At 42.9% G+C, this 25,411-nt stretch overlaps 1 protein-coding gene across 1 annotated transcript in view; it reads left to right on the top strand.

Annotated features, from left to right (window-relative positions):
• The window catches only part of cert (ceramide transfer protein), a 118,492-nt gene that overhangs the window by 55,179 nt on the left and 37,902 nt on the right, over nt 1–25,411 (top strand). Inside the window, exon 7 of the mRNA XM_080272198.1 lies at nt 16,649–16,852. Coding sequence (XP_080128324.1) covers nt 16,649–16,852 — 204 coding nt within the window. The remainder of the gene's footprint in view (nt 1–16,648; nt 16,853–25,411) is intronic.

The raw sequence follows: 25,411 nt of genomic DNA, 5'->3' as shown, positions 1-25,411 counted from the left end.
TGATGATCAGAAAGATGGTTGTGACAGGAAAGATGCTTTTAAAGTTTCCTTTCAAGAATAGACTCAAAAACTTTTGAGACACAGGATGTTAAACCAATTGGGTGATAGTTAGAGAGTTGGGAATGGTCACCCGTCTTTGGGACTGGCTGAATGAGAGCAAGCTTCCGGGAAGAAGGAAAGGTACAAGTTGGTGGACATAGACAAAAGAGTTTACCTAGGCAGGGTGTATTCACAGAAGCACAGTTCTTGAGGACAACAGGAGGAACCCCATCACGCCCATATGCCTTGTTAGTAATGATGCCAGTAATAGCAAAAAATACATCAGTTGAAGAAATTTTAATGTCAGCCTTGAGGAAGTCAGAGAGGAGAAGTGATGGAGGAACAGCACCGGAATCATCTAAGGTGGAATTGGAGGAGAAAGTCTGAGCGAATAGATCTGCTTTATCAGTAGAAGAAATAGCTACAGAGCCATCAGAGTAGAAAATAGGAGGGAAGGATGATGAGGTAAAGTTGTTAGAAATGTTTTTTGGCAAGGTGCCAGAAGGAGCAGGAAGAATTCGAGTTGGAGAGTTAGAGCATTTAGTACGGATGAAATTATTTTTTTTGCAGAGTAAAGAACAGACTTAGCATGATTCTGGACAGAAACATAAAAAAAATATGATTCAGGGTTGGGTTGGCTCTCGTACCTTTTGTAGACCCTGTCTTTGTTGGGGACAGCATTAGAACAAGCGTGATTAAACCAAGGCTTTTTTGCATTAGTGAAAGGATATGAGAAGGGAATGAATGCATCCATGCCCGAGAGAATAACCTCCATAATGCTAATGGCACACTCAGTTGGCTCACGGTCATGGAAATAATAATCATTCCTGGGAAAATCAAAGAAGTACTGCCTGAGGGCCTCCCAGTCAGCAGCTCCAAAGTGCCACAGCCAACATTTCTTTGGAGGGTCCACAGGCCATACTGGAGCGATGGGACAGGTTAAGATAATAAGGTTGTGATTGGAGGAGCACAACAGAGAGGAAAGATTAACAGTGTAAGCAGAAGGATTAGTTGTAAGGAAGAGGTCAGGTATGTTGGGACTCTCCAGGGCAGTCAGAGATATGGGAAGGGTGCTGTACAAGCTGCTGTTGGTCATTTAGGATAGCAAAGATGTAGACCTGTTCACAAGGTGGATTAGTGAAAGGAGAGGAGAGCCAAAGGTGGTGGTGAACGTTGAAATTGCCTAGAATGGAGATTTCCAAGAAAGGAGAAATGGATAGGATGTGTTCCATTGTAGAAGTAAGATAGTTGAAGAATTTTTCATAGTCAGTAGAATTAGGGGATAAGTAAACAGCGCAAATATATTTAGTCAGAGAATGACAGGAAAGCTAAAGCGAGAGAGTAGAGAATTCAGAAGAGTCAAGTTCAGGAACATGAGAGCAAGGTATGTCATTGCGTATGTATACACAAGTCACCTTTGGCTTCGAAATGAGTAAAGAAAGTAGGAGGATACAAAAAAGGGTTTACTATCAGTTGCCTCAGACAGGTGAGTCTCACTTAAGAAGAGAAGGTGGGGTTTATAGGAGGAGAGGTGGTGCTCAACAGAGAGAAAGTTAGAGGAAAGGCCATGAATGTTGCAGAAATGAAGACGTTGAGTCAGATAGTGGTTCCAGGCAGCCTGTTGAGTTGTCACTGGAAGAGGGGCAGAAGATGGGGGCATTTATGGTCCCCCCGGGACTCTGAGGCTTGGTTATTAGACGCCATTTTATTTTATTTTTTGGCACTCGCCATCCACTTACTCGATGTAGTGCTGCTGTCGAGTGTCTGTCCTTTCCTTTCCTCCATCCTTCTTTCCTTCCTCTTCTGTCTTCTTTTCCTTCATTCTTTCCTTGGCCTTCTGCCTACGGTTAACTTTACTTTCCCTCTTTTGTCTTTCTTTCCTTCATTCTTTCCTCTTACTTCTGCCTGTAGGCGACTTTACACTAAGTGACAAGCCAAATGGTTTCCTGTACACCAGGAAACCACTTACTATGCTGGGTGGTAACCATGTAACCAAATTTTGATGCCTGGTGGTTTAGTGGGTAATTATTGCGTTCCAGTCGGATTGGGCCAGTGAAGGTTTATATCCAAGGGGTGGTTGGGGTTGATTGCTCATGTAATGCCACTCAGGGATGAGTGAGGCTGGTCACTCTCATCTTAAATGTTGGGACCAACTGCCTAGCCCTGGGCTCCTATGCTTCTCATGGGGCAGTGTAGGATTGGATGATGGATGGATTTATTTTTATTTTTATTTATTTATTTATTTATTTTTTGAGAAGGAAGTGTAGTGTGTAATGTGCATGTTGTTTGGTGTTGACAGTTAGAGAAATTTGTGTTGGAGAGTTAGAGAAATTTATGTTGGAGAGCATGCAGACCTACTGTCTGGGTTACTGAAACAGTGAAAAAGTTCAGCAAAGGGGGATGGTCAGGAACTAATCCTGGGAACTGATGAAATGAGAGCTCCATCTCTCCCTGTCATCAGCTGTCCATCCACCTTGGGAGTACTGCCCTGCTCGACTGGTGCTACAGTCTGCTCCACTCAGATGTAAGGAAGGAGTTGCTTTGTTGAATGAAGTGTGGCAGAGTGGAATGAGAAACTACAAATGTGTCAGCTCGTGATATATGAATGTATGTGAAGTTCAAGTTTGAGAAGGTGAAAGCGGGAATGATTGTAGTGTATGCACTGTGTGATGCCAGGAATGAGACAGAGAAAGACAGGTTTTGAGATGAGCTGGATAAAGTAGTAGGAGAAATGCCCAGGATTTATAAAGTGCTTGTAATGGGCAGCTGCACTGGTCTTGTGAATGATATAATGGATAATAATGGAGTACCAGGACAGTGATAATGGGAAGTGACTGAAGGACATGTGTCTGGAAAGGAGGTTGTGAATTTGTAATTCTTATTTCAAACACAAAGATTCACATAATTATACATGGTATAGAGGGAATGGGGGAGTGTGTTGAAAGGAACCTGATTGATTATATGTTCCTGCCAGGAAGTGTTGCTGATATGAGGGCAGTGAGAGGATGATGTGGAGGTTTGTCAGATCATATGACTGTGGTATGCAAGATCAAGCTGAGAGGAATGAGGTGGACCAAGAGAGAGAGGAGCAGTCAGGGAAGGAGACTGAAAGTCAAGAAGCTGAGCATCAAAGAAGTGGCAGATGAACACAGGGCCAAAGTAGTGAGGGAGCTGGAATCAGTGAATTGGAATGAAATAGATCCAGACAGCTTGTGGAATGCATGTAGGGTTTGCTTAGTTAGAAATGCTAAAGTGGTGTGTGTTGTGGCAAGAGTGACAACAAAGAAGAAAGGTACGGCATGGTGGGATGAAGTGGTTAAGAGAGCAGTGGAGGAAAAGAGGGAGAAGTGGCTCAAGTGGATACAGGACAGGGGTTCAGTTGAAATAAGAACTGAATACTGTACAGGCGGGTCCCAATTGTATGAGCTAATTGGGAGCAAGGATTTTGCTCATTAGCTGAATTCTCGTTAAACGAAGTGAAGAACTCATGGGAAAAATATGGTTAGGGTGCAAGGTCCTCCTAGAAACCTCCCCCCAAACCAACAAGTGACTTTTTGATCATTTTAAGCTGGAATAAGGGCTTAACACAAGAGGGTAATATGCCTAGCAGCATTAGAAAATGAAAGAAAAACATATTCAACAAACACTTGGATGTCTTACTTGGATTCGAGTGACAAGAGTAACAACAAAGAAGAAAGGTACGGCATGGTGGGATGAAGAGATTAAGAGAGCAGTGGAGGAAAAGAGGAAGAAGTGGCTCGAGAGAATACGGAACTGGTTCAGTTGATTTAAGAACTGAATACAGGCAGGTCTCAATCTTATGAGCTAATTGGGAGCAAGGATTTTGCTCATTAGCCGAATTCTCGTTAAACGAAGTGAAGAAATTATGGGAAAAATAGGGTTAGTGAGCAGGGCCTCCGAGCAACCTCCCCCCAAACCACCAACACTTTCTGATCATTTTAAGCTGGAATAAGGGGTTAATACGAGAGGGTAATATACCCAACACCTTAGAAAATGGGAGAAAAACATATTCAACAAGCAATTGGATGTCTTACTTGGGTTCGAACGTCTTCCGTGATGTATGCCAGCTGTGCTCCACCACTGCTTGGCTGGCTCATTTCATCTCTTCAAGACCTGAGAGGGTGCGGTGGTGAGAGAATCAAAGGCCTAACTCCTCCACCTCTGCCTCTGATGATGGAGACGAGAGGAGGCTCTCGAACCCTTGGAAATCTTCCTCTTCCTCTTGAGGTGGCGACGGTGATGAGGGTGCTGGTGGCTGTGGGGTGTGTTGTGCTGAAGGCTTGGAGGGAGGAGGTGTTGGGGAACTGAACAGAGTCCTGGGAAGTGCCTTGCTCATACTGGGTCCTGGATCCAGTGTTGATGTGCTAATCAAGGGGTGAGGTTTCTTCTTGAAGAAACTATCGATGGTGGTCTGGGTTGCTTTCACCTTCTTCTGACGTAGCAGCTCCTTGTACTGTGAGAGCAGCTTTACCATCCCTGTCTTGAAATTCATAGCCCGGTTAACAAAAGGGTCTGTGTCCAGCATATTGTCCGCCAATCCCACCGCTTTGTTGATGATGTCACCAAGGAACTTGGTGGTCAGCTCCTTAACCTCAGGCAGTTTATACTCCTCCACGTCCTGCTGGTTAACCTTGTTGAAGCTTGCGGTCTGTGTGAGGGCAACGATATCGTTCTGTACATCATCCACTGGCTCGGCTGGAAAGCCATGGAACGAATTCACACACTTGGGCCACAGCGACTTCGAGACTCCGTTCAGGTTCCCCTCCTTCACCCTCTCCCAAGATTCCTTAATGTTGAGGATGGCTTCCTTAATGTTGTATGCCTTCCAGAATTCCTTGACAAGACTTCCCAGAATCCAAGGCATCTTTAAGTTTCTGCATACACCTCCTGGTGTAATATGCCTTAAAGGAGGCAATTTCACCCTGGTCCATGGGCTGCAGTAAGGCAGTGGTGTTAGGTGGGAGAAACACCACTTTTACTTTCAGAAACTCTTCCTCAGTGGTTGTTGGGTGTCCCGGTGCATTATCCAGGATGAGCAAACACCTGTTGGCCAGGTTGTTCTTGTCACAGTACTTCTTCAGGAAGGGCATGAAGTATTCCGTAAGGTACTCCAGGAACAAGGTCCTTGTCACCCAGGCCTTCTTGTTTGCCCGCCAAACAACAAGGAGGCTATAAAGATATATGCCATGCAGCACTCTTGGGTGTTGGGAGTGGTACACCAGGGGCGGTTTCAGCCATGCATCCCCTGTAACATTGCTGCTGAGAAGCAGAGTTAGGTGATCCTTAATGGCCTTGAAGCTAGGGGCTGACTTCTCCTTCTTCGAGATGTAGGTGCGGGAAGGCATCTTCCAGAAGAGGCCAGTCTCGTCCAGGTTAAAGACTTTCCTCGCGTTGTAGCTGCCCTCTTCGATGATCTTCCTCAGCCGCTCAGGGAATGCCTTGGCTGCGTCCGTTTCAGCATTCACTGCCTCGCCTTGAATGCTGATATTATGGAGGTTTGCACACCTCTTAAAACATGCAAACCATCCATCACTGGCCGTGAAGGTGTCACTAGCAGGCAAGGGCTTGCTGCGGACCTGGCTGGGACCTGCACCACCACTACCCCCAGTTAGCACCACCACTGGGGTCAGCACTTGACGCGCCACCATCACACATCACATCACACGCACTCACGCCACCTGCACTACCCACAACACTCATGTCATACTCTTTCTTGCATCTTTCCCACACTTTCAGTCCTTTGGCTTGAATAAGGGCCTTGGAGAGAGGCATGCAGGCCTGGGTCTGGTCCTCCACCCAGACTGGCAACAGCCTCTCCATTTTCTCCATCACATAGTCACGGTCGCGGGTCTGGGTAGTACTCAGAGGCACACGGGATGAAGCGGCCATATCAGTCAGTTTCTACTTGTTCATCAGGATGGTGCAGGCGGTCGAGGACAAGAGCTTGTAGGTAGAGCAAAGCTCCACCAAGCACACACCACTATCGTGCTTCCTAATTATCTCCAATTTCTAGGCAACAGAGATAGAAAGCCAAGCACGCTTAGCACTAGGAGCACTAGGGGGTCACAATGGAATGTTTAGAAGACATGGTGATACAGTAATCCTGGGCACAGAAAAAAAGCATGCTTCAAGAGTGGCCTTCACTGGGCAAGCTTGGCTGGAAGAATGTTTACGAAGATAAGGCGGGAAGAGGCTCACAGAGCTAGCGTGCGACTCATTTCCCAGCTGCTGAGGTAAACACGGCTGACAGCTGCGACACGACCCTTGTCTCGATTCTTGTAAGTGCAGATTTTTACCTGCCTGTTAACCCTTAAACCACGGGCTTGTTTAGCTTTGACTTGCGGCTCCCGCGGGCATATTCGCGCTCCGATAGACTCTCTAAAAATATTTGCCAAAAATCAGTTATTAGTCCTAGAATATTAAAATCACATATACTTATGGCACATACCTTCAGCTTTCCTTGGGTGTTTGTTGAGCCTTCGTCGAGTACCGTAGGACTTGTGGAGACCTCTGAAGTTGGGTAACGAAGTCTCCACTTTACACTTCCCAACAACTCGTAATATGATTACCACAGCCTGATATTAACACTAGAAACACTAATCTATGATTCTCAAATAGTTTGGAATCCATACTCCCCCCAAAAAAAACTGTGAAAGCAGTGAAAATTACGAGTGCGTATGACCATCCCACTTCCGATCGTTCGCCGCTAGTGTTGTCTATTATTCATAAAAACACTCACAGTTTATATTTCTGTTACTATATAACATATATATATATCTACAGTCTTTATCCATTAGTTTCCGTCAGTAATAGTAGTTTATTGTCACTGTAGGGATTCAATTTCTTTCAGTAAAATACGTTGCATTCACTTTCTCGTCCTTTATACTAGCATTGAGAGTGAATGTCACTTTCACCTTCACTCCCATAACTCATAGTATTCATACATGCTAGAGTGAAACTTTCACTTTCATTACTTCTAGTATATACAGTACTCGTCAGAAGTATTCAGCGTTGTCCGCCGGGCGCGCAATACTTATGGCCCAAAAAGAATCACCCATTTTTGGGGGTAAGAATTGAGCCACAAGTTTGAGCTCCGAGCATGACGTCACGGTAGCCTGAGGCCTTCCGACACGCTGGTTGGTTCCCGCCTCAGTCGCCCACGGGCTGCCTGAGAGAGAGGAACTCCGCCGAGTGTCCCTCTCAAATTGCGCCATTTTTTACCGAGTGTCCCGCAGTGTTTTGGCCTTTAAAACTTTGTTATGGCACCTACCCGTGAACTATCGAGTGAAATCATATCCCAGATCATTGCTCTAAAGGAGGCAGGCCACCAGACAAAGGAAATTAGTGAATTGGTTGGTGTGGCACGATCGACAGTGCGTCGTTGGTGTGCGCGGTTTCGGGAGGAAAACAGTGGTGAAGTTCCCACAAAGAAACCGAGGTCTGGTAGGCCTAGGAAAACTTCCCCAAGGTCTGTTAATGTTTTAAAACGTGCAGTGGAGTTTAATCCTCGTGTGAGTGCAAGGAAAATTAAGGAGAGCAACCCAGAAGTGTTTGGTGATGTGTCAGTGAGAACAGTGTCTCGTAGGGTGCATGAGCTTGGTTACACAAGTCACGGGCCTGTGAAAAAGCCTCTTCTCTCTAGCAGCCAGAGAATTCGTAGGCTTGCCTTTGCTAATAAATATCTAAACTGGGGTGAGGAGCAATGGTTGTCAGTGTTGTGGTCTGATGAGGCAACGTTTAGTGTTACCTGTAACAGAGGAGCACGCAAAGGTAGTGACCCACTTGACCCACAGTATGTAGAAAGCACAGTTAAACATCCTGATTCACTCATGGTATGGGGTTGTTTCTCAGGGAAGGGTTTGGGGAAGCTTGTTGTACTTCCCAAGAACCTCAGAGTGAATCAGGATGTTTACCTGGAGCTTCTGTGTGATCATTTACCAGACTCCTTCGAGCTAACACGTGCACGAGTGTTTCAGCAGGACGGTGCACCTGCTCACAAGGCCAAATCGGTCACCAATTGGCTTCGTGACTGCGAGGTATCATTCATGACAGACTGGCCAGGAAATAGCCCAGACCTCAACCCGATTGAAAACCTCTGGTACCTCGTAAAGAAGAGTCTCCAAGGGAAGGACGTGAGCTCTCTGGCTAAGCTGGAAGCCGCCATTCGTGACTCCTGGGACAAAATACCGCTCCAGCACCTCAGGAGCCTCGCCCTTTCACTTCCAAGACGTCTCAGGTCCGTGAAGAAAAGTAAAGGCTACCCTACGAAGCACTAAAGGTAAATAAAATGCATTATTTATATGTTTTTTCAATGTTGAAAGGTTTGTTTCTCAGGAAAGACGTAGGGCGCTCCATACTTCTAACGAGCACTGTATACTTGTATTCTTATAATACCACTCATTTACATTTCTATTTACGTTCTCTAATTTATTTACATTATTTACATTTCTATTTTATTTACACTGTGTTATGCACTGTCACTTGAAGTAACTTATAAAACTATTTTCCACTGTTCACTTATATTTATATTCATTGCGTTCACTTGCTGTTTACACATTATTTACACATTATTTACAATTCCACTTCACTGTTTTACTCAATAAAAAGATCATAGTCACTCTCTATCAATTGTCAGCCCTTTACCTCTTTCCACATGAGGTTTAGTAGGGGGTAAAGGTCACAGGGCCCTTTGCATGGGGCTAGAAAGCGGCGGAAGTTAGCAGGAGCAAATCAGACATACTCCCACTTTCAGAGATGACAGTGAACTGATAGTAGTGGCCTCCTGCCGCTTGGCTAGGGTGAGTGCAATACTACCAACTTCAGCCCTGTGAGACCTGCTAATATATATCAATGAAATGATTGTCAGGAAACCAAGACAATACATAATAAATTAGGTAGTTCCAGGTGAATGTAAATATCACTTAGGCTTCTCCCTTCCCTCCTTATATGTATATTTATTATGAAAATAGATTATGCGGCATATTTCAAGGGGAAATAAACAGCGAAAATTAGCGAACGAGTGCACGTGAGGTGTTGTCAGGTGATAATTAGCCAATGCCAGGTGTATGGCACTATCACTTACCTTATTTCTTTTTTGTATATATTATTTGGTATAAGAATAGGGCATAGGGCTTATTTCAATGGATGAAATCAGTGGAAAATTCCAGGGAAGATTTACTTAGCGTAGAATACAGTGTGGTGGCCTGCAATAAATAGGTAGTTCCAGGTGAATGTAAATATCACTTAGGCTTCTCCCTTCCTTTCTTATATATATTTTTATTATGAAAATAGATTATACGGCATATTTCAAGGGGAAATAAACAGCGAAAATTAGCGAACGAGTGCACGTGAGGTGTTGTCAGGTGATAATTAGCCAATTCTAGGTGTATAGCACTCTCACTTTCCTTATTTCTTTCTTGTATATATTATTTGGTATAAGAATAGGGCGTAGGGCTTATTTCAATGGATGAAATCAGTGAAAAATTCCAGGGAAGATTTACTTAGCGTAGCACGGTCGGGCAGGCGAGAGGATAGGGTAATGGAGGGGAGGTAGGGAGGGGAGTCAAGAACGGGGAGAAATGGCTAAATTGTCAACAATGGATGGGAGTACAGATGAGATTAGGAGTGCTGACTAGTGTTGGACATTGGCAGTACTGATAGATGATACAAGCCACCTCTTCAAAGCCCAGGCTAATTCAAAATAACACAGAATCACAAAAGTGTCGCCCCGCGTTATGATCCCTTGCTCCCAAGCGTCACAAAAGTGGCGCCCCGCGGTTAAGGGGTTAAATAGGCGACGATGCCAATTCCAAAACCTAGTGTTAGCAAATTCTCGTTAAGCGATTGCACGTTACCCGGGACTTCCGTGTTTATTGACAGCAAGAAGCACATAAAGAAAGTAGTGAAGAAGAAAGAGGAGGAGGCAAAATGATGATCTTAGAAGAAAAATGAATGCAAGTTATGCTGAAAGTAGGAAGTTATTCTGGAAAGAGGTACAGAAATTTAGAAGTGACAGTGGAAAGAAATGTGAAAGTGTGGAGGATGTAAGTGGTAGATTGTTAACCCATGGGGATGATGTAAGGACCAGATGGAAAGAATATTGAAAGTCTGATGATTGGGAATGGAGAGAGCAGAGCAGCTGTTAACATGACTGGTTATGGGGATGTACACAGACGGAATTCAGTGCCAGGAAACATGACTCTCATAAAGGTGAAGTACGCTGTGTAGCGACTGAAAAATGGGATAGCAGCAGGTGCTGGCGTTTAAGTACTTGGGTAGTGTGATAAATAAGGATGGAAGTTTAGAGGGTGAAATGCTTGAAAGGGTACAACAAGGAAGAATGGTTGCTGGTTCCTTGAAAGCATTGATAAGAAACAGGGAAGTGAGCATGGAAGTGAAAAAGTTACTACATGATAGTATTGTGATACCAACTCTAACATGTGGAAGTGAAGCTTGAATCATGTTGAAGGGACTCAAGTCAAGAGTGAGAGCAGTGGAAATGCGTTATTTGAGAGGAGCATGTGGAGTCACATGGAGAGAGAGACTGACAAATGAGGAACTGAAGGAGCATTGTGGTGTGGATGTGGATGTGATAGGAAGCATTAGGAGAAACACATTGAGGTGGTTTGGCCATGTGGAGAGGATGGTGAGTGAGAGATCGACGAGGAGAGTGTATGTGAGGGAGGTGGTGGGGGGGAGAGGGAGGGGAAGGCCAAGGGTGAGATGGAGGGATGGAGTGGAGAGGTATATGAGAGAGGAAGGTGTGAGCTGGGAGCAGGGCAGTGAAATGGCAGGGGACAGGGCGACATGGAGGTGATTTGTTTGTAGCCACCCCTGACGAAATTAAGGCATCTGGCATTAATTAGATAGGTAGATAGATAGAGCTGGTGTTGATGAGGTGTATGCAGGGATTATTAAGTGTATTGATGAGAGCAGAATGAAGTTCTTGTTGGAGACATGTAAGAAAGATGGATGAGTGAAACTGTGCCAGTAGATTGGAAAAAGGCAGTGATTGTACCCCTATACAAGAATAAAGGTGAACGAAGTGAGTGAAAGAAATATCGCAGCACAAGTCTATTGAGTGTTGTAGGGAAGGTATATGGAAGAATTATTATAAGAGAAAGTAAGAGAGATATCAGAAGTTCTAGTGAGTGATGAACAGGGTGGTTTAAGGAGTGGCAGAGGATGTGTGGATCAAATATTTGAAGTGAGACAGATAGTGGAGAAGGCCTGTGAAATGGACCATAATGTGTTTATGGCATTTATGGATCTGGAAAAGCATACAACAAAGTGGATAGAGAAGGATTGTGTTAAGTTTTGCACATGTACGGCGTAGATGGTAAGCTGCTAGGTGCCCTCAAGAGTTTTTTTTTATGCTAGCGAGGCATGTGTAAGAGTAAATGGACATCTGAGTGAATGGTTCACAGTCAGTGTGGTTGTGCGACAGTTTTATGTGATGTCCCCTTGGTTGTTCAATATATATGAATGGGGTGATGAGAGAAGTAAAAACATGAGTAATGGAGAGAGGGTTGGCATTGGTAATGAATGGCGATAGATGGAACATCTCAAATTTATTGCATGCTGATGCTGCAGTGCTATTTGCAGATACCAAACAAGAGCTTTGTAGACTAGTGCAGAGTTTTATAGATTTCTGTGAGTGTCATGCCTTGAGAGTTAATATAGAAAAGATTAAAGTGATGGTTTTTCAGAGAGAAGGAGACTCCCAGTGTGATGTTACAGTGAATGGAGAGAGACTGGAATTGGTGAGAGTGTTCAGATACCTGGTATGGTGATAGAATCGACAGGAAAATGTGCAAAGAAGTGGAAAGCAGAGTGACACGAGGAAGAATAGTAGCTGGTGCTATGAAAGCCTTGATAAGAATCAGAGGCTTGAGTGTTGCAGCTGCACGAGGCTTACATGAAGGAGTGTTAGTGCCAACTTTAACATATGGATGCTAGACTATGGTGTGACATGAAAATGAAAAGTCAAGAGTGAGAGCAGTGGAGATGAGACTGCTGAGGAATGTATGTGGGGTACAGAGAGTAGATAGGATATGGAATAATGTGATTCTTGAAAGATGTGGAGTGAGGAAGTCTGTGGACACCAGAATTGAAGAAAGCATATTGAGATGGTATGGTCATGTGGAGAGAATAGATTACAACAGAGTAGTGAAAAAGGTGTATCTGAGTGAATTTGAAGGAGGGAGGAGGAAAGGTAGGCCAAAAAGAAGGTGGAGGGATATGTTGGATGAGTGTGTGAGGAAGAGAGGTATGGAAGTTGGTGAGGCAAAGAGATCAAGTTGGCTGGATGAATTTTGTGCAAACAAGTGCATGGCCAGGGATTTGGCACCCCTTTTTAACATGACAGTGTTTGGATTGGCCCTTTCAGATAGGTATGTGTGAAGCTACAGAATGTGATGAAATTTTTTTGGCCTATCTGATGGAGCCAGGATTCCGGGGGCTTGAATGATGAATGTGCGTAAGCATGGCCCATTGAATTGGGCCAGCTTTGGCTGTTTGAATGTTGTTACTCCTCACCCTTCCCTAGGGTAGGAAAGGAGGTCTGGATGATGATGGTCAATTTAAATATGTTACCTGCACCGGTAATCTGTCAGAGTTATGTCTCAGTGTCTTCTCTCTCCACTATCCCTTTTCTTCTTTCTTTTACCTGAGATTCTCACCCCTATATGTTTTATTTCTTCCTTTTTCTTCCTCCCATATTATGGTCAGAATTTTTTATGACTCGCAGAGTGCGTATGCTAATGTTCATCATACAGTGATCCCTCAGCTTGGGTGAATAAATTGCCAACTTGGCTGACTGTGCACACGGACTCCATGTACACTTGCCCTTCAGCTCATTAGGATAAGCTTAATGTGTTAAGCAGGCTGGTCAGCCCTTTAGGATAAACATGTGATAACTAGATCTCCAGCCAGACCCCCAGTTTGCCTATTAAAAACTCTCTGTGACCCCATCTAAACTGCAGTGATGCTTCCCAAGTTATAGCTTACTGTATAGAGGTAAAGCAGACTTTAGACAGTAGCATTAAAATGGCTTAAAGGAATAAAACAGTCGGACAAATCTCACCTTGATAGACTGGAACTTGTCGACTAAAAACTCAGTAACTTCCTCCTCCTCTGTAGGGATGCTAGGACCTAGCTTCAGACCCGTATTGGTAGAAGTCATGATGGTGGCCTAGATGTTACAGCGCAAGTTTTTTGCAGCACCTCACCGAGTTTTGACTGAACTTACTTGCACATTGTAAGTGGAATCCATCCAGGCAGGGTCCTTATAAGAGGTGTATTTCATCACAAATCATGTTCTTAATCATGCACTCTTATTTTATTTTATTTTATTTTTTTTATTGTTATAAAGAGGCATCAGCATTGTATCATACCCTGCTGTGTTCATGTTGTTGGTAATGTTATTACCTCCGCTGTTAAGGAACTGAAGCCAGTAGGTGATGACAATAGGAAGGAAGTTCTGTACGTCACTGGCTTTACCACGAAGAATACTTTATACCCCCCCTCTGTATAATTATTTCTTGTAAAAATTAACTACTGCCAGATATTTTGTTTAGCTTAGGAAAAACCTTGGATAGTAGCAAGGTAAGAGACAGATCCTGTTAATCTCATTAATGTAGTAATGCCCCTACTGCACCTCATCTTAGGGTGGTAATAAGGGTTGGAGTGATGACATTTTGTTGTTGCTACAGACAGCTAGTAAAACTCAATGTAGCATAGATTCCTCACAGTGAGGGGATTATGGAATTTCCTGTTTCTTTGAAGGGAGGTAGGAGGTAGAGTATGAGTAGGTGAAGGAGGTACCAGTATGCACTTTGTTCACCATTTTGAAGAGGTCTCTTGTTATGCTGATTAAAATACACTCATGGTATATGAAAAAAAAAAAAAGAAGTACTGAAGAGGTCTAATGGAGATTGCTGTTCTCAGCATCCACGCATTTGGCTTAGTGCTACCTTCAGGCTACTCTGCATTGAGTAACAGTAGAAACTGTTTGACCAGGTAACAACTGACTTTGATGGGTAGTGGCATATAACCAAATGGACACTTGGTGGTCTAGTAGGTTGCTCCAACCAGATGTGGCCTGTATGGTATACAGTCAAGGGTAGCTGGGTTTATTGCTCACATAATACCAGTTGGGGAAAAGCTACTGGTTACACTCACTTTAATTGCCAAGCCCCAGGATCTTTTGTTCATGATAGGTTAGTAAAGAATCAGATGATAAGTAAATATAGATAGCTTCAAGTCCCTTCAGTCTGAGGAGCTTCTCTTAACGTAAAGAAGATTATAAGTAAGTATGGAGGCAGTATTTTATATGATAATAATTTTCCTAGCTGATGGTGGAAGCACTCCTTTAATTCCTGCGCTGTTTTATGTTACATCATGACTGTCATACACATAACAGTGTTCCTGCTTTTTTGTGTACATCACATAGTTTGTTGAAATACACTGTATTCCACTTGCCTTGTAATGACTTAGGTAACTACATAAGATTATAAGGTTATTAAAGGTAGATGGTGTCCAGAAGTTGTGCAAAATAAAAGTTTTATGCATGGCATGGTACCACTGATGGCATTAAACTAGAGATCTCAGCTGATTAAAAGAGCATCACTGGCAGGGATCATAAACATTGCATCATTTATTGCTTCAGAAACTGATTGCCCAATGAAAGAATCAATCTTTTTACAAGTGAGGTCCTTTATAGAAATAGCTTTGACCATTGAGGGTATATCAAAGTATGGCAACATCAAACAGAAAAATACCTGGTAGTAGCAGCCTGAAAATCATATATTAGAACATTGTAAGTTAGGAATAATTGAAGGGATGGTTGGGGTTTATTGCTCACCTATTGCCACTAAAGGATAAGTGAGATTGGTCACTCTCATCTTAAATGTCAGGACCAACTTGCCTAGCCCAGGGCTCCTGCTCTTCTCATTGGGGCAACGTAGGATTGGATGGTGGATGGATGGATGAAGAATAATTGAAGTTGCCTACTCAAGATTTATTCATCCATCCATTGTCTAATCTTATGCTGCCCCATGAGGAGTGTAGGAGCCCAGGGCTGGGCAAGTTGGTCCTGACATTTAAGATGAGAGTGACCAGCCTCACTCATCCCTGAGTGGCATTACATGAGCAATAAACACCAACCACCCCTTGGATATAAACCTGCACAGGCTCAATCCGACTGAAGCGCCTTAATTACCCACTAAACCACCAGATGCCATAATTTGGTTATATGGTTACTACCCAGCATAGTAATGGTTTCCTAGAATAAAGAAAACCATTTAGCTTGTCACTCAGTCTAGAGTCACCCATAGGCAGAAGGAAGAGTAAATAATGAAGGAAAGAAAGACAGAAGAGGGAGTGTAAAGTCACCTGCAGGCAGAAGGAAGAGGAAAGAATGAAGGAAATAAAACCAGAAGAGGAAGGAAGGAAAGAAGGAAGAGAGGAAAGGGCTGACACCTGAGAGCAGCAGTACATTGAGTGAGTGGATGGTGGGTGCCCTCACCTACCACCAAACATTTATTCACACATAGTAATAAATGCCTTCTGCCTACCTTACTTAATGTTGGGAAAATGCAAGGCATACTCCAATAGGGCACTTATCATCAAGAATAATGGTTGATACAACACAAACTCATGCTCTTCCAAACAAGCCACAAGTCAGTTGTAACTATCTGCATCAATAAAGTATCTTGAAGACCTCTTGACGTGAGTAGAGTAGGGTACGGTACATGCTGATAAAATTCCACAGTGGGAGATGATTGCATACTTGAAGTACACATATCCTGTAGGCCCATGAGTCTGGACTTAACAACATTAATTTTGTCTGGTGCCACGTGAAGTGGCTGAAATGTTAGTCATGTGACATTTTATAAAGGCTTTCTGCCTTTTGGTGTCAGTACACTTCATGATTTTCACCATCCACTCACTCAATGTAGTGCTGCTGTCGGGTGTCTGCCCTTTCCTCTCCTCCATCCTTCTTTCCTTCTATCCTCTTCTGTCTTTCCATAATTCTTTCCTTGTCCTTCTGCCTACAGGTGACTTTACACTCCCTCTTCTGTCTTTCTTTCCTTCATTCTTTCCTCTCCCTTCTGCCTATCGGTAACTCTACACTGAGTGACAAGCCAAATGGTTTCCCATACACCAGGAAACCATTTACTACGCTGGGTGATAACCATATAACCAAATTTTGGCGCCTGGTGGTTTAGTGGGTAATTGTTGTGCTCCAATTGGATTGATCTGGTGAAGGTTTATATCCAAGGGGTGGTTGGGGTTGATTGCTCATGTAATGCCACTCAGGGATGAGTGAGGCTGGTCATTCTCATCTTAAATGTCGGGACCAACTGCCTAGCCCCGGGCTCCTACGCTCCTCATGGGGCAATGTAGGATTGGATGATGGATGGATGGATGGATATAACAACTAGCTTTGCTACTCTTATTACTAAAATATATTGATAGTTTTTCAGGTAATTAGTATAGCTGTCATAGAATCTTAGTTACTTATATTTGTCATTGAATGCATTACAGTTTTGAGGTCATGTAAACTTAACTCCTGTATCCACCTCAGGCCACAACTGCTGGGATTCTCACAACTTTGAGTCATTGCGTGGAGGTGATGAACCAGCGGGAAGAATCTTTCCGGCGACGGCTGGAACGTGAGGCAGAGCGTCGGCGGAGACTGGAGGAGAAGCTAAAGCAAATGGCAGCACAGAATGCACAGGAGACAGCAGCTGCCAGAAGAGTGGTTGTGATGGGTGGACCTGACTATGAGGTTTGTTTTGGCTGGGGAATGAATGAGATATACAGTAAACCCTTACGTCATTGAATCCCGACTTACCTGATTTTTATTTGTTGATTGGCTCTGAGCCCAGCAAACTTTTTTCAGCTGTTCCAAACTAGGGTCGATAAATGAGGTGGATCGCACTGGTCTTGCACACCACTAATAATGTGTGGGATGACCCAGTACAATTGCCAAGGTTGTGGTTTCTCCTACCCAGTTGGTGTAGGTTGGAGATCTGCTGGTGGGAGTAAATGACAATTTGGACTATTTAGGGACAACCTCTGATAGGGTTGGGTGGGACCAGAGTTTGTGAACACACTTTATGACACATGATCAGCCTCAGTCTAGCTGGGTCTTCTGTTGTGTTCAGACTATCGCATTAACATCTCATGCCTTTCAACTTTTCCAAGTGTTTTCTGTTATGAAGAATGGCTTCTGGTGAGGAATCTTCCACACCTGTTCTGGGAAAACCAGTCGGAGGAAACTTTCCATTGCCGGAAAGATTGAGGTGATTGAGGCCCAACTCACAGAACCTCAGGACTCTCGATATCAGATGTGACACCTGAGTCACCAGAAGTCATCTTTGCCAAAAGTGACATTGAGTGAAAGTTCACGCAGAATACAGCCTGTGAGTGGCAATGTAAGCATTGTACAATCATGTATACAGGTCGAGTGTGCAGTGCATGTGTTTCCTACGCATTTAACTCCAACCTGCCTTGAAATTGCCCCCTCCCCATTGTGATTGCTGAGTTGTACTACCAGCCTGCACTGAAACTGTCTTTTCTCCACCATAATTGCTGAGTTGTAATAACAGATTATAGTACAGTACAATCCCAGGTGTCTGATATCCAGATAACCTGGATTATCAGGCAACTGGGGGGAGGCGTTGGCTGAATCGGTAGAGAGGCGGCCTGCAGTCCTAATGGACCCAGGATCTAATCCCGGCTGGGGCAGGGAACAGTTTAAGGATTTGAATTTCCTAAAAGCAGACTTTCCTGATCTACCAGATGACCCGCTGACATGTTGCAAAAATTCCCCTGCTAATACCAATACACCAGTCCTGTATGAGACAGCCCTAGCACGTATTCAATATGGATGGTGAGTGTTAGCGCCGAAGTGGTGACATGTGAAGGTGTAGGAGGACTACTGGGCCCTGGAATAGGTCACTGCCCCCAAGAAATAGGCCCTGAAGCCTTTGCCCAGAGTCGGACACACACACACACACACACACACACACACACAAAATCCATCATGAGAAACGTTACATTCAGAGACAAGTTACTGATCTACTCTCACTTGTATATTCTTATGTAGGCAATATAAATAAATGCCGTTTGCAAGGTATACTACCAACACCTCACACTGCATTATGCCATAACCAGATTATTCATATGTTTTTATTCTGATTTTATATAGATTTTTAAAAGTGGCTTGGAAAATGTTACCGCGATGCTACCCCACCTTTTAGTTTGCATGAGTACTGTATTTTCAATAAATGTGATTTTACTGGTTCAGTCAAAAAGTGCTTTATATCAGTAATATGTCAGTGTATGAGGATCATAACCATACCATAAAATTCTATTTCTCGTAAGAATTTTGCTACTGTTAAGGACAATGTGACCGTGAGACACGTTACAGGAAAAGTGAGAAACGTTACTTGTGCGAATTTTGTTTTTCATATAATTACAAAATCATCTCTTATGAAGGTTACAGTAATTGTAAGTATCACAAAACAGTGTACAGTAAATCATGTATTAATGTGAAACACACGATAAATTAACCAAAACATGATTCTTGCAAAGCAGGGTTGGGGGTGATGCAGTGGAAATGAACGATGTTCATCATTCATTCATTGCCAGACGCCATGTATCCCAAACGGGGTGGCCAAGGGCTTAGAGTTAATTGTTTTACAGGGAGGGGCACTAATCCTCCACCAACCCCACTTGACACGTAGGGATGCCAACAGCATCTGGTGTTCCCAGGCAGTCACCCATCCAAGTACTAACCAGACGATGTAATTTGAATATTATGAACATAAATTACCTTATAACATGTAGATAACCCTACAGCCAGTAATTGATGTGAAAGTTACTTGATCAGCTTGCCTGTATATCACACCAGTGATATAAACAACATAAAAATTAAAGATCAACTACCGTACTTGCTCGTTGAGGATGGAAAATTCATCCTTTTAGACTAATTGATTGAGGAAGGAAAGTTCACCCCTTTGAATGTGTGTGTCATTCCTGACACTTGAGGAGTTGGCAATACCTGCACAACCATATCCTCTGAGAGCTCGTCTCTATCCGGGTTGTCAGGAAAATGAAACTGGCTATCACCCATTCTGTCAGTGCCTCTCTTTCTTAAATAATCAACTTCAAACATCCCTGGCTCCGGAACTGATTCTACCACTGCAACATAATGTTTTGACAACTTCTTGGTAGTGTAATGAACTAGTACATAGTTACCTGGGGATGGTTTTTGTGTTGCCTCAATGTCAGTAGTACTCTGTGACTCAGGCTGGGACATGAATGACTCTGACATTTCTGCAAGAGATGGTGTACTTTCCCTATCACTGCTAGTACTGGAGTCAGATTGTGGGTCATAGCCAGTCTCCTGAAGATAGCACTGCTTGAAAGGTGATTGGTCTGCAGTCAAATGATATAATGCTACTTTATAGTGGCCAAGAGGTTTTACTGACCTGCACTGCCGAATGGATTTTGCTGCCATACAGTTTTTTCAGATCTCTACATATTTTGACTTCTCAGTGTTTATATATTCAGTAGACACATACATTAGTTCAGTTTTATCTGTCATTTGTTCAGCCTCCTCATTATATTCTACAGCAGACCTTATTGTACAGCGACCTTGCAAAATTCGCCTGTAGACATTCCATTTTTGTAAAGCCCCAATCCCATCATGGGGGTCCTTGCCATGATAAGTTTCTTGAAAGTTCCATTCAGCAGTTCAATTGTAGAGGTCTTTGTAAAAGGCTAGAGCTGCCATAGAATACCTGTTCTTGAAGTGGGCTGCAGCCCCATAAGTCCACAGTGATACATGTGTAAAGAGAATACCAGCAGAATTCTATCTATCTATTGCCAGACACCCCAATCCCATACGGGGTGGCCACAAACAAATTGCCTCCACGTCGCCCTGTCCCCCACCATTTCACTGCCTTGCTTCCAGCTCACACACCCCTCTCTCAGATACCTCTCCACTCCATCTCTCCAGCTCATCCTCGGCTACCCCCTCCCTCTCCCCCCTTCACCTCACTCACATACACTCTCCTCGTCAGTCTCTCTTCCTCCATCCTCTCCACGTGGCCAAACCACCTCAGTGTGTTCCTCCTAACGCGTCCTATCACATCCACATCCACACCACAGCGCTTCTTTATATCCTTATTTGTCAGCCTGTCTCTCCATGAATTGGAGAAGATGGGAGACGTGGAAGGTTTGTGCAGGATATTCACAGAAGAAATATGTGCATCATGTGGTGTGGTGTGTGGGATGAAGAGAAGACGGAGGGAGGTGCGAGGAACAGCGTGGTGGAATGAAGAGGTGAGACAGGCTGTGGCACAAGAGAAGAAAGCATACAATGAATGGATGAGAAATAGGGGCGTGGAAGAAGTTGAGAGGCGGAAGAGAGAGTTATGTGTAGAAAGAAAGAGGTGAAAAGATTAGTCAGAGAGAGTAAGGAGAGAGTGGATGAGGAATTTGGAAGGAATTTGAGTGTAAAGTGAAGGGACTGTAAGAAAATGTTCTGGAAAGAGGTGAAGAGAGTAAGACAGGGTGGAAGTGAAGTTAGCAGGGGAGTGAAAGATAAAAATGGTAGGTTACTAGTGGAGAAAGGAGAAAAATTGAGCAGATGGAGAGAACACTTTAATGAATTGTTGAACATAGAGAATGAAAGTAATGCGAGTATAAGTGGCCGGGGAATGGTTGGGAGAAGGAGAGATGTGAGAAGACAGGAAGAAATCAGGAAGATAGAAGTTGTGGAAGCAATGAAGAAAGTTAAATTGGGGAATGCCCCAGGAATTGATGGAGTGTGAGGTGAAATGCTGAAGCATGGGGGAGAGATAGTAGTAGAATGGATGTGGAAGATTTACAGATTGGCCTAGGAGGAAGGTAGAGTCCCAGAGAATTGGAAGTCAGGTATATTTATTCCCTTGCACAAAGGAAAAGGGGAAAAAGAAGTGTATGGTAATCATAGGGGCATTTGTCTTCTTAGTGTAATAGGAAAAATGTATGGTTGGATACGTATTGACAGAATTAGGGATATAACAGAGGAATTAGTTGGAGAAGAACAGGGAGGCTTTAGGAAGGGAAGAGGTTGTGTAGATCAGATATTCATTCTTAGATCTTTAGTGGAAAAGTTTCTAGAGAAGGGAAAGAAGTTGTATGCGGCTTTCATGGATTTGGAGAAAACATATGACAGGGTGGATAGACAAAGATTGTGGAAAGTATTAAGAATATAATGGAATAGATGGGAAGTTGTTGAATGCTGTGAAGAGTATGTATGATGGTGGGAAGTTGTTGAATGCTGTGAAGAGTATGTATGATGGTCCTAAGGCTGCAGTGCGTGTGGATAGTGAACTGAGTGAGTTTTTCTATTTGAAGGTTGGGTTGAAACAGGGATGTGTCATGTCTTCATGGTTGTTCCATCTGTAAATGGATGGGGTTATAAAAGAGATACAAGGTAGGGTAGAGGATGGTTGAGTGGCCCTAATGAGAGGGGGCAGTGTTGGAAATTCCTTGTACTGAAAATGATACTGTGTTGTTAAGTGAAGACAAAGAGGAGCTGCAAGGCTTGGTGGATTAGTTTGGGAGAGTGTGTAAGAAACTGAATTTAAAGGTGAATGTAGGGAAGAGTAAAGTGATGGTCTTTGAGGGAGATGAAGTCAGTGAATGTACAGTGAGGTTTGATGGTGAGGAAATGGAAAATGTGAGTACGTTTAAGTACTTGGGTAGTGTGATGAGTAAGGATAGAAGTTTGGAGGGTGAAGTGCTTGAAAGGGTACAAGGAAGAAGGTTGCTGGTTCCTTGAAGGCAGTGATAAGAAACAGGGAAGTGAACATGGAAGTGAAAAAGTCATTACATGACAGTATTGTGATACCAACTCTGATGTATAGAAGTGAAGCTTGGACATTGTTGGAGGGACACAAGTCAATAGTGAGAGCAGTGGAAATGAGTGATTTGAGAGGAGCATGTGGAGTCACATGGAGAGACAGACTGACAAATAAGGATGTGAAGGAGCGTTGTGGTGTGGATGTGGATGTGATAGGAAGCATTAGGAGAAACACACTGAGGTGGTTTGGCCATGAGGAGAGGATGGAGAGTGAGAGACTGATAAGGAGAGTGTATGTGAGTAAGGTGGAGGGGGAGAGAGGGAGATGAAGGCCAAGGATGAGACGGAGGGATGGAGTAGAGAGGTATGTTAGAGAGGGGTGTGTGAATTGGGAGCAGGGCAGTGAAATGGTGGGGGACAGGGTGACATGGAGGCAATTTGTTTGTGGCCATCCCATATAAGGGATTAAGGCGTCTTTCAATAGATAGATAGGTAGATAGTATATCTAGTAATATGTTTGGGCATTCATGTTTCATACTTCCCTCTCAAAATTATTTTCTGTAGAAACTGATAGGAAATTCTTATTTAGTGCTTCACAGATATCTTTCTCTTGTGTATAGAGGATCCCTTCATCCATAATGGAGTGTGTTTTATCTTTTGCTTTGGTTTTGCTTCAGATATAGCTGTAAAATATCTTTGGTTGATCATTACTTTTGTTGATGATGTCTTCCTCAAACAGTTTTTGGGCTTCTCTCCTTATTCTTGTTTATTTGTTTCTTGCCTGTTTGTAGTTGTTATGGGCAGTGAAATGGCGGGGGACAGGGCGACGTGGAGGCGATTTGTTTGTGGCCACCCCGAACGGGATTGAGGCATCTGGCAATAGATAGATAGATAGATAGACTTTTGTGTCTTCTGTACCTATTCCACAAGAAGTCTCTTTTTTCTTTTTCTTTTTTACATTCTTTATTAAACCATTTTTTTATTTTCATTTTTGCTTCTTTATGCTGAGGGCTGTAATTTTGGACTCATATATCATAACATTTACAAAATTTTCTGTATATAACATTTAAATCTTGTCCTCTAAGCTCTAAGAAGTATTTAGTGGTAGGTGGTGGCAACCATCATCCACTCTTTTGATGTAGTGCTGCCTACTTCTTCCTTAGCCTTTATCATGCTTTTTCAGTGCCTGCCCTCCTCTCTTCCTATTTCTCCCATCTTTTCTGTCTCTTCTTATTGCTTTTCTTTCCTTTACAGGTGGCTTTACATTGAGTGACAAGCCAAATGGTTTCCTGTTAGCCAAGAAATCATTTACAGTGCTGGGTGGTAACCTTATAACCAAATCATTCGTGTTCCCTACGTGTCAACAAGTGGGTTGGTGGAGGGTTAGTGACCCTCCCCGTAAAACAAATAACTCAAAGTCAAGCGGCCACCCCTTACGGGATTATGGCATCTGGCAATAGATAGATGGATTTCTTTAGGTCATGATAGTTGCCCTTTTTGTAGTTAAGGCTATTTTTGTAACTTTCATTACTGTTAACTATGTCATATGCAATCCTAACGTTGCAATTTAATACTGCATGGTCGCTTTTGCCGAATGGAGGGTGGTACATAACATTGTCAATATCATTTTCTTGCCTAGTAAATATAAGATCTAGTAATGATGGTACATCAGGTCCTCTTTTTCTGGTGCTTTCTTTTACATGTTGCATTAGGAAAAACTCCTGCACAAGGTCCAGGAGCTTTTGGTCCCAACAGCTTTCCTGGCTTTTTATATCTAGAGTATTCTAATTTATATTTGTTTTGAAATCTCAAGTTAGTATAATTCTTTCAGATTTCTCCTCTGTTCTATGTAGTAATGCTCTTAAACTTTGAATTGTACTCTCTGCCAGGTCTTCATATTTGCCTTTTTCCCAAGTATGTGATCTGGGTGGCATGTATAAATTTGCCACAGTTACTTTCCCTTCAGATGTATGAATTTCTACTCAATCAGTTCTACATGTGAGGATATATCTAGTTCTGTTTCTTTGACTTGCAGATTTTTCTTTGTCCATCCATCCATCATCCAATCCCACATTGCCCCATGAGGAATGTAGGAGCCCGGGGCTAGGCAGTTGGTCCCGACATTTAAGATGAGAGTGACCAGCCTTACTCATCCCTGAGTGGCATTACATGAGCAATCAACCCCAACCACCCCTTGGATATAAACCTTCACTGGCTCAATCCGATTGGAGTGCAATAATTACCCACTAAACCACCAGGCGCCAAAATTTGGTTTTAATTCCTCCTCCCTTTTTTAAGTTCCTGTCTCTTCTCCAAATAGTGTATTCCTCTAGGTTTAGGATATCGTTTGATATCCTTGGTGTTAATTTTATTTCAGTTCGGCAAGTAATATGTGGTTCCTTTTCTCTGATGTAGTCATTAATCGCTAATAATTTAGATACCATTCCATCTACATTAGATTACATCAACTTAATCATCTTGTTTACATACTTGTCATGACTTGGGTCTACTACTTTCCTCCTTTTTATTCCCTCCTGTTTATGTACCACTTTTATACCCGCAATCCAGTTACTTTGTAAAAAAATGTATTCTTCTCTTCCTCTGATCTTCCCTCGTTCTTTATTTTTGTCTCCTCCCACTTCCCTTTTAGTAATCAAAGTTCCTCTTGAGTTAAGCATCTTTTTATCCATACATTTTGAATTCCTCTTTTTCCATAAGTTTGTTTGCATTTTTTTAGTATCTCCTCCATGGTGTTTACACTCTGGAAGGTTACTTTCAGGGGCCTTGACTTATTTCTCTCATATTTCCCTAGCCTTTTGTGTTCCTCTATGTCTTTACTACAGATTTCCTCAGACACTTCCTTCAGTATGCTCATTACATTTGTCATCTCCTTTTTGTCTCTCAAAATCTTGTTTTTTACTTCTTCTTCCTCTATACCAGTGATTACTATAGATTTGTTAAAGTCTGCTGAATCTTTGACCAATTTTGGATTGTTTTGGATTATTTTCTTCACATCCTTTTTAATGCTCTTAGACTCTTGTTTCTAAGTCTTTCTTTACTTTCACCATTTCAACATATGTGGTTTCCACATCATATTTGTAGCTTTGCATCGCTTTATTCACCTGGGTTATCTTCTCCTCAATATCACTGCTATGATCTGTCAGAGTGCTTGCCTGCCTTATTGTCTCTCTCATTTTTTAACTCTTCCATAATACTCTCATGGTTTACAACTGTGCTTGCCATTTCACTAATCTCCCTTCTAAGTGAACCCACCTCAACTGACAGTTCATCTATTGTTGTGTCTTTCTTGTTAACATCCTTTACTAATTTTTCATTTTCCTCCTCCTGCATGTGCAGTTGCTTCTTAATTTCATCCATTTCACTCTGAAATGCCTTCTCTGATCTGTTTACTTATTCTACCAGCTTATTGTACATTTCCATTTCAACCAGTTCCTGGTAGGAATCATCATCCTGCTTTCTGCCTTT

The sequence above is a fragment of the Coenobita brevimanus genome, chromosome 50 (genome assembly GCF_032717465.1).
Source record: "Coenobita brevimanus isolate Jiangsu-jjx chromosome 50, ASM3271746v2, whole genome shotgun sequence".
Classification (NCBI taxonomy): domain Eukaryota; kingdom Metazoa; phylum Arthropoda; class Malacostraca; order Decapoda; family Coenobitidae; genus Coenobita; species Coenobita brevimanus.
The sequence above is the reverse complement of the archived record's forward strand: the minus strand, read 5'-3'. Positions and strand labels throughout refer to the sequence as shown.